The 15,468-nt window shown below is 36.6% G+C and overlaps 1 protein-coding gene across 2 annotated transcripts in view; it reads right to left on the reverse strand.

Annotated features, from left to right (window-relative positions):
• Positions 1–1,196: 1,196 nt before the first annotated feature.
• NAP1L1 (nucleosome assembly protein 1 like 1) overlaps positions 1,197–15,468 on the reverse strand; it is a 28,797-nt gene continuing 14,525 nt past the window's right edge. The window contains exons 3-15 of one of the 2 annotated variants that reach the window (XM_030237752.2): positions 15,244–15,332; positions 14,018–14,120; positions 12,829–12,970; positions 12,279–12,359; positions 11,916–12,044; positions 11,344–11,415; positions 10,583–10,722; positions 8,824–8,969; positions 8,716–8,735; positions 7,457–7,579; positions 6,204–6,236; positions 5,715–5,765; positions 1,197–3,971 (exon numbers count right to left, since the gene is read on the reverse strand). In XM_030237752.2, coding sequence (XP_030093612.1) covers positions 3,936–3,971; positions 5,715–5,765; positions 6,204–6,236; positions 7,457–7,579; positions 8,716–8,735; positions 8,824–8,969; positions 10,583–10,722; positions 11,344–11,415; positions 11,916–12,044; positions 12,279–12,359; positions 12,829–12,970; positions 14,018–14,120; positions 15,244–15,332 — 1,165 coding nt within the window. In that variant the 3' untranslated portion in view covers positions 1,197–3,935. The remainder of the gene's footprint in view (positions 3,972–5,714; positions 5,766–6,203; positions 6,237–7,456; positions 7,580–8,715; positions 8,736–8,823; positions 8,970–10,582; positions 10,723–11,343; positions 11,416–11,915; positions 12,045–12,278; positions 12,360–12,828; positions 12,971–14,017; positions 14,121–15,243; positions 15,333–15,468) is intronic. The other variant, XM_030237753.2, reaches the window with a different exon arrangement.

A 15,468-nucleotide genomic window follows, 5' to 3' on the forward strand; every position in this document is an offset into this window, starting at 1 on the left:
TGTGGGGAACCTTAAACAGGTTACTGAGCAGCAATTAAGAAATGAAAATGGAGATGTGGTTGCAACAACTTCTCTGATCTGTAAATGTCTTGGATTAGAGAAGACCACATCTGTACAGAAAAAAAGGAGAAACTGCTGTAGAGCTGAGTCTACCTACTCCAACATCCATGTGGCTCTAGACCCAACACAGCAGACCATCAAGGCTGTTCATGCTGTCATTATTAGGCTATCCCTTTTGCACTGAGGGGGTGTAGTATTTTGCTTCCTCAAGCTGCTGAGTGTCACAGCACAATTCTCTGCCCAACAGAAGGCATTTGATGAACAACTGCTGCATAGTCACCTTTGGAAATAGGAAACCTTTAGCAGAAAGGGTAATCATTCATCTGCATGTAAGTTTCCGATCAGTTTCCAAATCAGGCTGACAACAATGGGCCCTGAAAAACAGGGAAAGTTATGAGTACCAGCTTGGAGATGAACACATTATTTCTCTCCACTTTTCTACATTCTGCTGGCTCTTTCCACTTAAAAAGCAAAACATGTCAGAATTACAGTATCAGCTGTTAGTTTCAGGAACATCAATTTTAATAACCCAGAAGAGAATCTAATCTTATGAAGCTAGCAGACACTGGTAAGCAGTGTTGCTATGCCCAGTGTTCAAATAATCCAAGGTAACACTTCTAACTGCACCTGACATCACTCTTCCTCAAAAAGTAAAACTTTGGAATACTAAGCTTAAATCTGAGCTCCTTTATTTGAGGATGCTGTTTTATTTTTTTTTCATGAAAAAGTTCTATCAGACAGGCAAACTCTTCAGTTCTGATCTAATCTAGATTGCTAAAAGCAATTATGAAAGAATTGCAAAGAAGCCTCCCTCTCCATCAAGCATAAGCCCCGAAAACCCTTCCCTATCATCTAAAATCTCATTTAATTCTCCTCTTTCCTCCCACTTTTACCCCCAAAATAATTCTCCCTTCAATACAGCAAACAAAAGTGGACAGAAGACACCATTTACACAGGTGTTAAATTATGGTCTATTTCTGCAACTTCTGTCAAAGACAGCAGTTGCTATTTCAGTGACACATTTTCCCAGCCAGAGCCTGTCAACAAGGTAACTTACCCTCTTCAAATGTTAAAGGAGGAGATTCTCTACACCTGGTTTAAATGAAAAATGAAAAGAATGAGTCACAACACTCTAATCAATGTTGAAAGTTTAATGTTCCTGCTACATACTGCCTTTCAGAACTGCTAAACAAGAGTGTCATTAATAACAAAACTACAGTAAGCACCAGAACAGTTTTATTTTAACCAATGCCATAAGAACTGGCACCTCATTTATATTCTTCTTTTTGCTGCAGTCTGGAGAGCACAAGAACTGCTGATTTACAACTAGCATGTCAATCTGGAGAGAAGCTTACCAAAATCTGTCAACAGGATGTATTCATGACCCTGGATCTTGCAGGCTGCAGGTGTGCATCCAACAACTCCTCTTTTCAAATACTGTATCCCATTGTATGTTATGAAGGTGTTAAATGAGAAAGTAATCCAAGAGCAAGCCAAATTTGTTAAGTAGTGAATTTTGAAACTTACAACTTTTAACAGTTAATTTTCTTTTAAAAATACAAGTACCAGATGCTGTTAGCAAAAATGGGCTAGATCTAAGTAAGGACTTCAGAGACTTCCATATCCAGATGTGTGAACTCCAAACCCCCATCTTAATGACTTCTGAAGCTCAGAACATACTATCACAGTTTGGTCTCCACATGTCCTCAAGTTTAAACGTAATCTTGGGAGATGTTTAGAGAAGAGACCATGTGAAACCCAAACACCTGGCAGGGTCAGTGATAAAGGATAAGCATAAGCATATTCTGATACCACAAAAAACACAACCACACCTACTTTAACACATAACTACTGAGAGTATTTGTTAACCTTTCAAAACTGCTTTTTCTATGCTATGATTTTGTTACCTAAAAAACACCAAAGATCACAGCTTCAATGGTCCTGCTTTACATACAGCTATAGATAATGAGCTCCTTCTCCCAAATCCACAGATACCCAGAGAGGAGACAGATGAAGCCTGACATGGATTCTGAAATGAAGCAGTGTGGTATTTAGGCCTTCAAGGAATTAAAAAGATAAATCAATAACAAAACCAAAACAGTTTAGTCAGAGGACACTAGACCCACATCTTCTTGAGGGGGGCTGAGGATTTAGAAGGGCACTTGGGATAAGCTTCATTCTGTATTACTTACCCTCCAGGCAAGAGACATGCTACAGAAACTCTTCCATCAGCCCTATCCTCATGTAGTCATTGCCTCCTCCTTGCCCTGCTCTTTTAAAACCTTTATGGCTAAGTGTGTAAGTGGGACAAAAAACTAGTAGCTACTGCAGAAATAAATCCATTTCCAACACTACAAGGACTCTTCCATCCCTGAAAAAGCTATCTACTTGCTTAGAAGATTAGAATATATATATAGTTGTGGGAAGGACAAGACAGCATGGAGTATAGTAGAGTGCTACTGACTGGGAAAACTGAGAAAACAGTTCAGTTCATAGCCTCTTTCAGCTCAGTATGTTTAAATTTACATCTCACCAAGCACCTCCGCTGCTAGGCTGGAGGTGAGGTAAGAACGAGACGAGAAAGATCTTCTAGCCCATGTGTTTCAACTGACAAAATATCCAATATGGACAAAGTATGAACCGGAATGTGCAAACACAAGCACAGTGAACAGAACGTTAAGTGAAGAAAGCAAAATTTCTTTGGGTTTATTTCCTCCTAGATGCTTGATTCAGTGAGGACAAACTAGAATACAGCCATGTGTTGCCAGCACTCCCTTTGGCTGCAGGGCATGCTTTGCTCAGGACCACCTAGCTCCATCTACACAGACTGAAAATCCAAGGCACTTCGCTCCAGATTTCATACTAATAGGCAATGCCTTAGGGTCAGGCGCAGCAATACACGAAGTCCTTTATCAGATCTAGCCCCACTTCTAAGAACTTGTCTTCTCTAAAATGGCAGTGTGGACCAATCACTGAAACACTGAGCTCAGATTCACAAGTATCACACTGCAAGTGCAAAGTATGGATCAAACTTTCCAAACTATTGTGTTTGTTTCTCAAATGCTATATAATTTACTTTTCAGTAATTATCAGCTTTTATTTCTAGTAAAACATGAACTGCAGCATGTAAGATATGCATTACCAGTTTACACATGCAGATACACAAGTAATAAAACAAGACTAGCTTCTGAAAATACTAGGTTTTATTCACACCCCTGTGGTAAACAATAACCTTAATATGATGACTAGGTTTCTTCTGTAGATCACTATGTCACATAAAATACAAAACCCATAGCATAAACAAGCTGACAGTTATGAATGTTTAATGTGGTCTCGTCAGGAAATTAAACGAGTTATACTAGTCTTCTCAAGTAGTCAAATTCAAAATGCATCATCATCTCCGAGTTAGTACAAGTCACTGCCATTTCTATAACAAAGTAATGAAGGCACAGCTAGTGCAAGCAGACTTAAACCCGTTCAGACTACTGGGCTGAAAAAATACTTTGGTTGGTTCTTCAGGATAGAGTTTTCTCTAAACAAATATTGGTCTCAGTTAACAGTTCTGATCATCTTCACAGCTGCAGTCTAATAGCTACATGACAAAGACTTCACAAGAACCAAACTATGTAGCAATGAATTAACATTCATGCTTTAGGGCATTTACTGCATTCTACATATTGGCAGAAAATTATACTGTTAAAATGCTAGGTAGATTGAACCTACATTTTAAACTGGTTCTTAAGTGTTCAATTTCTTTTTTTAACAAATTGGTTACTTAATTCTACCAAGATACAAAACATAAGGCTGTAAGTAACTAATAGTTGTGTTTAGGCTATTACAGTGCAGGTAATCCTCAAGGCCACAGACACACTGCTTCACTGCTGCTTGCATTCTGCTGGGTTTTGATCCTTCTGTTGAGAAAAAAGGAAATATAGTTTACAGAAACAGTATATAAGAACTACCAATATTGCTAAGCATGCTTCCTCAAGCTGCAATATTCCAAAGTTCTTCCATATTTTCCCTTGCATTAATTGTCTAGCATTTGCAACACTACTGTCTTTGGATGCAGCAATATCCACACTACATTTATTTTGGCTTTGTTGGCACATCAGGATACAATCCAGAACAAAAACCTGTTCAGAACTAAGTGTGGTGAAGTACTCTAAAAGACACTGTAACTGGGAAAAGGAGAAGAGTGAGGTGCAGTAACAAACAACCCAGCTCAGAAGAAGCATGCAGACTCTCTTCACAGTTTGAGACAAAAGAAACTTCCTATGGGCAGTAAGAAGAGCATGGCCTTATGCCAGAAGACATTGTAGAGCAATGCAATGAAATGCCAAATCACAGTCTCTAACGCTCTGGAAGCATCTTCTGCCATACATTCCACTTGTTAAAAAAATTCTAACATGGAAAACTTCTGTTCATGAAACAGACAGCCAGTAATACGTCACAGTAATATGGGAATTCAAGGAAGTTTTTGGAGGGGGCAGAGTTCAGTTGCAGGTTTTACTCCACCACCTTCCTTGGTACGGACAGCTATTCTAGGACGGCAGTGCTTCAATAAATTCAGTTGGCTTACAACCTGAGATCAGCTGGCACCACCACAGCACCACTACTATCTCTAGCCTTTGAGCAGCTCTCTGAAACTGAGCATAGTCCAGCCCTTTCTCAGTTCTGTTTCACTGAGAAAAGCAATCTGAAATGGTGGAAGTAAGTACAACTTGCAGCTGTTTCACTTGGCTTTCAAAACTTTCTTGACTAGGAACCAATATGAATACATATAACAATCAAACATCACCAAGATGCCTGTACATTTTGATCACAAGTTGTACCCAGCCTTTCTATTTACAATGCTAAGATTAATGTCATTTTCTCAACAGTACTTTGATAGAAGCTCAAACCATTCCTACTGAAAAACACTCATTTGAAATGACAAGCCCTTTTAACAGCAGGCATTTTGGAGCACTTCACAGACTTCATGACTGCACTTTCACCTACCACATCAGATGCTTTCATGTGGCCAGATGTACCTTTCCCTCAGCTATTAAAAAGCTATTAATTGAGTGGCTCACAATTGTTTTTCCAGCCTGTATAATGATTTTTCCCTTCCCATGGAATAAGAAAGCTCCCAGTTGCTCTTGGCTGTTCACATTTTAGGACTTGGCTGTAGATGCATTGCTGAACCTTGACTTCTGCTACCTCAAACAACGAAAGACTTGCATTCACCTAACATGAAAGAGCGTGTTTTGTATTCTGCTGGGAAAAGCTGTGCCAGAGCCAGCTTATAGCAAGTTCCCAAAAACTGAAGCTGGATGACACAGTTCTCTCCATGTCCTTACAACCATTTTGCAATTTTCATCATTAGGCAGCAAATTGGTGCAAGACAAAGTTTATAGAAAACCAAGCCTGACTAACCTCAGTGCTCAAAGCCAAAAGTTACTTTTACAAAATGACTCCTGGAGAAAGAACTTTCATGAAGTTTCTCTACCAATTCTACTCTGTCAGAATTAGCCCAAAACAACATCAAAACAAAACATGCTCACCCATAGGAACTATTGGTTTAATACTTAAACTAAAATAAAGATTCAACATACATAAAATTTTAAATGTCTCTATGCATACACAAACTTTAAACATTCATTTTAATTCCTTACTTTTGGTTCATAATCAGGATCATTTTCTTCATCTGCTTCTTCTTCTCCCTCCTGAAAGAAAACACTTAATATTTCTCTAGCTTATCCACATTCAGGTTCCGGAGCCATTTTCATGAAAATTAAGATTAAGTTGTACTCAGAAATACATTCGTTACTACTTTATGTTATACATGCTGTATAAGTTTATCCTCCATAATGCCTATCTTTTGACATCAGTGGCAGCTTAATTTTTAAGATACCTTAAGAGTTGTCTTAGCTTGGTTTGGGGTTTTTTTTTGTTTGTTTTTTTTTGTCTTGCTGGTTGTTTGCTTTTTTGGGTTTTTTTTGATTTTTTAAATTATTCATCTAAGATCCACCAAAGAGTATGTTCTATCTTATTTCAGAAGTAATTCTTACGATCCACAGCACTCAAAAACTAAAGGAACTCTTATTCTAGAAAATGAACTACAACAGGTAAACTATTTGAATCAGGGGCATATGTCATCTTACCTCATCATCTGCCTCTTCACCTTCTTCATCATACTAGAAAAGAAAATAAATAATCATAAATGCAGCCATCTATAGCTCAAGTAGATGTCAGCGATCACTCCATATTGTGATCTTAAGAGAATCATGCAATGGTTTGGGTTGGACAGGGCCTTGAGGGTCATCTAGCTCTAACCACCCTGCCATGGGTGGTTAGAGCTAGATGACTAGACCAGGCTGCTCAGAGTCTCATCCAACCTGGCCTTGAATATCTGCAGGGATGAGACATCCACAGTTTTTCTGGGCAGTTCCAGTGTCTCACAACCCTCACAGTAAAGAATTTCTTCCTAATATCTAATCTAAACATAGTCTCTTTTAATTTGAACAAAGAAGTTCCTGTGTCTGTCAGATTTAAAAACACTTTTTGCATCAGCATGAGCTATGTTCAACTTCTCCTGGTGAGCTCTGGCAGAGCAGACTGTCCCCGTTCAGTGCAACCCGGGAGGAGCTGATTACACTGCGCTACCACTTGGGGACAGAAGGGGACAGCGGAGCCCAAAGTAACCCGTCCTGTCAGTACCTCCCTCCTCCATAGCCCCAGCTAAAGCCTTTGCAACAAGGGCCAACAGTTGAGATTCTAAAAATTTGTTTTTAAGACAGTATGCATCTAAGCCATCTTAACAGTCAAACTGTCCTTGTTTAGCTGAGGCAGCGACAGAAAAAATGTTTTATACCTATATAAAGTTCTGAGGCTTCGTGTTTTGACAATTTCAAGCTTAGCTCTTTTAAAACACTTATGCTTTTGCAGAACTTGCTTTGATTATTTTGGCATGTTCTGAATGTGCTTATCTAGCTTTTTTTTTTTTTAATAAGAGACTACTTTTGAAAGGATGAGGCTTGAATTCATAAAACTTCATAGCCCAATGTCACTGTAAGCACAAAGAACAGGCTCAGCAGTTAAATAAAGTCTCATTTGTTCTCTGGCAGCTCATTACAGTTCCATAAAGTATTGGGTACACTTCTCTAGGAATGCCTTAAATACAAAATGCTACTAATGACATCCTCTAGATGATCAGCTTCGACCACTCCTTTTGCCACAAAACTCTGAAATCACTACTTAAAAGAAGAATTATTTTTATGCTGCTCTTCCTAAATGATCTAGGAAGCTCTGCTGCAACTGACAGCCCAATCTAAAGATACCAATGCAAAAATTACCCAAAGTCTTTAAACAGCATTATTTCCAGGTTTTTAGTGCTCTGAATGAACATTATACTTACATCATCATCATCATCTTCAATAGCTTCTCCAGTGAAGTACAGTACTGACCGGGGGACTATACGTTCACGCAGGAAATGACCTATTTCAAAGTCTGCAGCAAGGATTGCCTCGGAATCATCATCCTGCATAAAACAATGTTATTTCCTAAACTATAACATGGTAACTACTTTTGACACATACACACAGGGTACATGGTTCTGATGTGGTCAGATTTACAGAAATCCCATTACTGACTTTTTTTGTTCCACTGAGCTGTTTTACAGAACTGAACCTGAGGGGCCAAGTTTGACACTTTGAACAGCCCACCTACATTATACAGCTGCTGCTTCAGTAAGCCATATTATATACAATTATAGAGTTTCTTTGGTTCAAAGTATTAAGATTCTTTAATATCTCCCATAGACTTTCAGTTCATAAGCACAATACTCTTAAATAACTGAACAATAGCCAGGTGAGCCTATCAAAATAAAGACTTTACAACCTACTTCTGATTCCTACAGTGCATTCCCTTGATTACCATTAGACAAAGCCACTACTGAAGCACTTGAACACCTAAAAATGCTCTCTGATCCAATCCTAGACTTTCATTCCTCATTTTCATACCAAGTGTTCTGCTGTCTCCCATCTGAGCAATTACTTTCTTTTTAGGTTTTGTTTTTCCAAATGTTATGAACATACAGCTTTTGGTGTCCATGCCAACTAGAGTTCTAACAGCATGCTCCTGGAAGCTTTAATTTTGTGTTTCTCACTTACACTGCATAACATATTCCCTGCTGGTAAGTATTTTTGGTAGTTTTTCTCCTTACAAAAACATGGGTTATTGCCATAACGGCACACAAAAAAGCAGGCTCTTGCAGTTTTCTGTTCCTGTTTTATTACTTTCAGGAGTTAACAGCTTCAGAAATTTTTAACAGAATAAAACACAAACTGGATACATTCAGCCACTAGATAAAATCATCCAAAGAACACCTGAAGGGAGAGACTTACACCACCCATTAGATCAAAGACTAATACTGTAGCTCACTACATTTCTACAACTGTTAACAATCTACAAGGTAGCTTTCAGGAAGCATAAACTATTAAAGTTGACTAAACTCTTTTCATACAACTCAAACACTCCTGAAAAAGAATACTTATGAAGACTAGTATCTATTGAGTTTTCTCAGTTAAAGACAGAAGCAGTTAAAGCTGAGGCTGTTTAACAAATTCCAAAATTCCATAAACACTCCATCATCATTTTTTAAATAAGCCAACTTACCAGGTCTCCACTTTCAGGAACTGTAGGAAAAAAAAAAACAGAAGAAACAAGTAAGTGAGATGCATTCTACATCTAAAGTTAATACATGTAAATTAGCATTCAGCTTACCTTCAGGAGGACTGAAGAAGTTGAAGAAAGAGTCATTGGAAACAGTTTTTGTCACCGTCCTGACTGTTCCACGGCCCTTGTGTTTTTGCTTCTTCTTAATGGTTTTCAAAGTAACATTCTTTCCTTTTTTCCAGTCTATTTGGCAACTAAAGAATAAATTAAAAGAAATGACAGGGAAAAAACCCACAACCACCTGCAGCTTAATACCATTCCCTTTGTTATAAGTATCTACTGAGACTATCAAAACTGCAAGAGACCCAGGGAAGAAAAAATATTAAGCTAGTATTTATTCAGTCCTGTCTTTTCATTAGTTTATCTTTTGAGAACAAGAGTAACAGGTTAATTTTAGGATTATTTCCATCCTGAAGTTTTCCCTTCTGCACTCAATCTCTGAAATGCTAATTTTCATTAGCTACCAAATAGTGCCTAATTTTCTATCAACAACTAGTACTGCACCATTTTTAGAGCTGCCCACTCATTATAAAGCAACATCGTATTTGGGCATATTAGTAATATGCCAAAGTTCACCACACCTATCATTGTAACCAGTAAATCCTTAAAACAATGCATCAAGCAAGCATGTAGGTTTTGGCTGATTTTGAGTTGTTTGTGAGTGTTTTGTCTTCTTGTGTTATACTAATTTATTTGGGTTTGTTTGTTTAGGGTTTTTTTAACTCTATCCTTCTTACAGAGCTAAATCATGCCTACAGGCTTCCCTAACAGTCAAAGCATTCTGGAGACAAGTAAATGAAAAACACACCTCAGTCAAACTAACTGCATTTGCTGTAGTTTCTGATTAGATTCTTTTACAGACTCAAAGAAATTGAGTGAGTTGCTTTGGGACAAGAAGGGGCTATCCTAGCTACAAGAAAATACAAGGACTAGGAGTTAATAATTTTTAAAGAAGCAGTGGCATCTCACACCAAACTCTGTCAAGATTCATGATTTTCCAATCAGTCCAAATTGGGGAAGACAAAACAGTTTAATCAAAGCTGCCCAAGCACTTAAAATTAAATCTTACAGGACTTTGCAAAATATGTTAAGTGACATACAGAAAAAAAAGGGAAATAAAGGGGCAAATAAGTCAGAATGAGAACTGGAGATTAATTTAAGAGTAAAACCAACACTGACTATGCAGTGATAGGCTGTAACTTAGTTGTTATCACTCAGAAGATTAGTCAGAACACTAGAGACTTGAACACAAAAGTTATTGAACAGGCCCAAGTGTACTCATAAGAATAATTATGTACAACATAGTTTTCTCTCATCCCTCTGTTCACGAAAAAGGGAGATGTAGAGGAAAAACTTCCTTAACTAATTTAAAACAGAAGATTTTCACTAAGAAAGAAGTGTCAAAGCTTTTTAAAAAGAGTAATCTGGAATTATGAGGACTGTTCTCCATTTCTCAAATAGAAATTCAAAGGCAAACATTCAATGCTTATAAAACAAAATGGACAACTACAATATAAAAAATAAATCTGAAATAAACTCCCCAAAATGCTGTGTGTCAGAAATACAAATACTGACTATATTTATTAATATATATGCTTATAAATTATGCAATACAAATAATATATTTTTCTATATTGTATTGAAGTTATTGGTAACAATGAAAAAACTGAAATCAAACCTAGCAGTTCCAAAGTTACTAGGGGAAGTATCTTTTCCAGCACCTCCCCAAGATGCTGTAAAACTCTACAGTTGGATAATGCTAAGGAAAACCTGCCTTATTACCTTAAAGCTATCTATTAGCACTTACCCTGTACAACCCATGATTTCTGGTCCGTCAAAGGAAAAGGGATCAGAATCATCTGGCTCTGATCTCATTCTATACGTCTTTGTCAACACTTCATTTGTGAAGTAGTCGTTTGGTTCAAAATGAAATTCTAATGTGAAACTCTTAAAAAGAATTGCAGAACAGTAACTTTAGTTATTTACAAACACCTTTAACTTCTTAAACACCTAAATCCAAGCAGTACACATGCAAAAGAATACACCTTTCTCCAATACATTCATAACTTATTCTAGAAATTGCCACCCAAGTTGTAGAATAAATCTTCAAATCTTTTCATTTACTTGATCTTGCACTTTCTAATTATACTGCTTGCAGTAATGACAGACCTCCCAGCACACAGATTTTCTGCTACTAATGTATAAGGAGAATTTCTAAATTTAAAAATATGATAACTTAGAAAACTGGGTCTGATTTCTACCAGGGAAATATAGGAAATTACAGCAGTTACACAAAAAGTACCCAAAGGCATCAAATCGCAATGGTGAAACCTAAGTTATCAGCTCTTAAGGCAAATCTCATCAGAAGCTGAATGTTAAATTCAGTATACACTCATTCGCAGGGTGATGCAAGATTAGACTAGACCTTGTACTGCTTTCTCAGAAGCAGCAGCTGTATATTTTCTCATGATTTCCACAAGACAATTGGCTACCACAGGCCATGTTACTAAAATAAAAATAATTCTTAAGATAACATAAAAGTAATCTTGTTTAGTAAGTCAAACTAACCATAGGTTGTCCAACTTCTGAAAATTTCACTTTTATATCTTTTAAGTATTTCAGGATAGGTTCATCATGTTCCTGTAGAGAAAACACAGTGTATTTAATTTTCATAACATTCAATTTCACACAGATTTAAGGCCTCACAGAGATAAAAAGCAGTGTTTAGAACAAGTTTAACTTAGAAAAAAAACCTTGTTACAACACTGAAATACTTCCATGAACATGACCAGCAGATGGCAACAATGGCTGTTACAGAGTCCCCAGTACAGTACACAACCAAAACCCACGCAAACACCACTAACAATTTTTAGTCATGTCTAATACACTTTTCACACACACCTCCATAAGCACCGAAAATTTATTAGTAACATAGAATAGGTTCAAGAAATAAAACAGCAGGGAGGTATTTCAGTGCTCTGTACTCTCACTTGAAAAGTTACCAGAGATGACATCCAGGTAATGGTCCCATTATTGCCCACCAACAGACATATACAGTATCAAAGTGTTTCCACTGCTTCCTTGAAGACACTTGGATTAATTACCAATGCAACTTTAAACAAAGCTAGACCAGTACCTACCTGAACCATATCACTGAGCAAGTCCACATTCTTGAATACTGTCAGCCAAAACTCAGGGATTCCTTTAGGGTCTTCTTTTTCTTCATCTTTTTTTTCCTCTTCAAGCTTAGCTTTCTCTTTCATTTCATCCTTGAGAAAATAAAAATATTGGGTTTCCCTAATTTTAAGAGGTTCATCAGAAGGGTCATCAATTCTTTGTTTATACCAGTGTCATGTGGATGTTTAAGCAACCATTAAGAATTAGCATCATTATTAATAGCAAGTAATCATTACAAGCCTGTTTTTTTAAAAAACAAACTTCAGCTTAATGAATCTTGTTTCATGCTAAAGCTTGAGATATTGAGAACTGATTAAGATACTCACTGAAATTTCTTCGTCGGCATCTGCTTTCCATTCACATTCTTCTTCTGTAGGCTCATAAATGGCATTGATGATTTCACTTCGCTGGAAGATTAAACCAAGAATATTTTCTAAGTTCCTAGTTATTGCAATCAGCAATGCCCTAACCAATAAATTCCTAATCCTAAATTACACAGTTAGTAATACATTAACTATCTACCTTTTCTTCTGGCTCTAGAAGATTGATTCAGAAGTTAGGAGGTTTTCAACACACTAAAATAAACACCAAAGTCCCAGAAAAGTTACAGTATCATCTGACATTTGCTCAATTAAAACGAGGTTTGATCTCCTGAAGTCATTTTGGTAACTATGGAACAGACTTAACTTTTCACTCTCTTAATCTTAGCTGATATTCACTTGGATTGCAAAATGGTACCACTTGAATTGAAGGATTGAACGGGCACATATGAGACCAAAGTAATTTGGAACAATGAATGAGTGTTCTGGTTTTTAGATTCCTTTGCTGTATTTTAGATGAAGCTTTAAAGTACAAATAAGAGTAGCACTAAAATACCTTGTCAAACAAGGGCTGATAGAGAGCAGCATACTTTCTTTCCAGCTCATGAACTTCCTCATAGAATTTTGCTTCTATCTGTGCGCACTGAACTTGAAGGTTCTTGAGAGCATTCACACGTCTTTTAACAACTTTAGGCAAGCTGAAAAATTCAGTGACAGAACTGTTACTAACACTGCATTTTAAGCACATATTGATCTCTCCTTAACCAGACCCCTTGCAAGTTAATCAACTTGTACCACAACACATTTTACACTGTTTTAAGCTTTAGAAAGTTTAAATCAAAGCTGCAACCACTTTCACCAATGACATTGAAATCCTTAGCACAAGCTCTTAAACTAAGGCTCAACCACAGTATAGAACTAGAGTATTACAAACACCTGGGTTAATCATGAGAGAAACTTGCGCAATAAATCTTCTTTCTAAAAACAAGTTCTACTTTATTAATGAGTAACACAATAAAATCATAGTACTGAGTATAACTAAGAAAGGTCTCACCATTAGTTTGCTTGGTTTTATGAAAAAGTTTAAGACAGTTGAGTTATTCTTTGTTTAGAAATTTAATCTTCAAATTTTGCTGCTTTGTTTCACTGAGAGTAGCAGCTAATAGCACTGTCTTTAAACACACTGTCTGACCCAAAGTGAGCCAGAACTGGTTTGCTAAATGAGCCACTGTACTACAGATGTGCAAAAGGAAAACAAATACTGCATGCCTCATAAATGCAGATCAACTACAGAAAACTTTGGCAAGAATTTATAGCAAGTTTTGATACTGAGAAAACCACATGAACTACTGCTAATAACATTTCTGTATCAGCTAATGCTTACAGTCTAAGCATAAAATTACTATGCTAGAGACACCAGGCCTCCAAGTATGTTGGAGTTTAAATAACTGATGTTTCATGACCAAGGCAAAGCTACAAAAGAGCTTCCAAGGAGCAGGAAAGTATCCTAAGAAGTGTGCCATACTGTAACAGCAGAGGAAAACATCAGCCACTGTAAATATTAGCATTCTTAATGAAACTTCAAATAAAAACTCTTCAATTCTGAGATGCACTACAGAGACTATATTAGTTTTTCTCTATCTGAGCAGCACAGTGGTTTATGACCACTAATGTCCATAGATAACACTGTTCAGAAAACAAAAGAACCATTTTAACACTCTGTTTATACTAAATGAATTCTGTACCTTTCTACATATCCCGCAGATGTTCCTACCAGACCATCAAGTCTCTCCTGAAGGGCTGCAAGAATCTGAGGATTTTGCATCATCTGCACAGTCAACTGCCGAGCTGAATTAAAAAAGAAGATTAAATAAGCACAAAGTGCATCTCTTGGACCAATCTTGAAAGAAAGAATTGTGCATTAAAAAAAAAGAAAATCAGACAAGCAAGAATTACAGATACAGAAGAACTGTTTAAAACTGTGTAAAGTCTCTCTAATACCAAAATATATTTTACATTTATAAAATCTGATTTCTGTCCAGGATTTCTAGAATATAATTTCCCCTCTGATTCTCACCTAAATAGCTGGGAAATCACTGAAAATACTCATTATTCATCTCTAGGCTCCTATGGCACTAAGCACCTGAATACTTACCATTTAATTACTGTATGCCATTTAATTACTTCAGCTAATGAGTGTGTTCCCCTAAATTTTGCAATACAGTTTTTAAAACACTTATTTCTATAGATTAGCGAAGCATAATATCTTGAGCAAAATATTCTATTTTAATGTTATTATTCTGCTCAAGCAAACTTGAAACATGGTACTATCAGCAGTCCAAGTATTTTTATTGCAGAGATTATTAGTTGTTTCCCTTTTGGCTAATTGCTCTAGTTCCATCTGTGCCCTCACACTTCAAATACAAAGCATGAGTAAGACTGCTCAGGACTGACAAAACAAGTATTTTGATATGTGCTTATGTTGTTTTTGTTGAGGGGGGAATAAAAAAGGATTTATTAATTTCAAGAGTGGTAACACTAAGCATGATTTGTTCTGTTCCTGTCAACTCAGCAGCAAATTATTAGCAACTGATCAAAAGTAAAAGATACACATACACATATATACAAACATTGATTTTTTATACTCAAAGCTTCACACATGTGAAGTTTTTAACTGTTTTCAGTTTTTAAATAATCCTGTTACATATCCACAATAATCCTGTCTTTTTCAATTATACAGGTGGCCAGCACTGCCTGAACCTGGCATTACCCATGACTACAATGAGTAACTGCAAACTAATAAAAGTCACTCAATTTGAAAAAAAAAGTCCTTGCTTCAGAACTTAAACACAATTGTCCATCTGAAGTTTGTCTTACCACTTCCTATTTTTTTTTTCAGTAACAACTTTTAACACACTAACTAGAAAGCACATATGCTTAGAAGTTTAGAAACTCTTGGTTTCAACATTACCCTTGCTGTTGGCATCTTCACCAGTTTCTTCTTCTTCTACTTCTTCAACATCTTCCATATCCTGCTGATCAAGTTCAGACTGTTCTTTGCTATTAGAAATATTCAATAACAACATCAAGAAGTTAATTTTATAATATACTATAAGGAGCTTAAAGAGCTCAAACTAGAGATTATGTGGGTAGAAACAAACTGTTACATCTTTTGACCTATGACAAGCAAGTCTTA

The sequence above is a fragment of the Serinus canaria genome, chromosome 1A, assembly GCF_022539315.1.
Source record: "Serinus canaria isolate serCan28SL12 chromosome 1A, serCan2020, whole genome shotgun sequence".
In the NCBI taxonomy this organism is placed as follows: Eukaryota; Metazoa; Chordata; class Aves; order Passeriformes; family Fringillidae; genus Serinus; species Serinus canaria.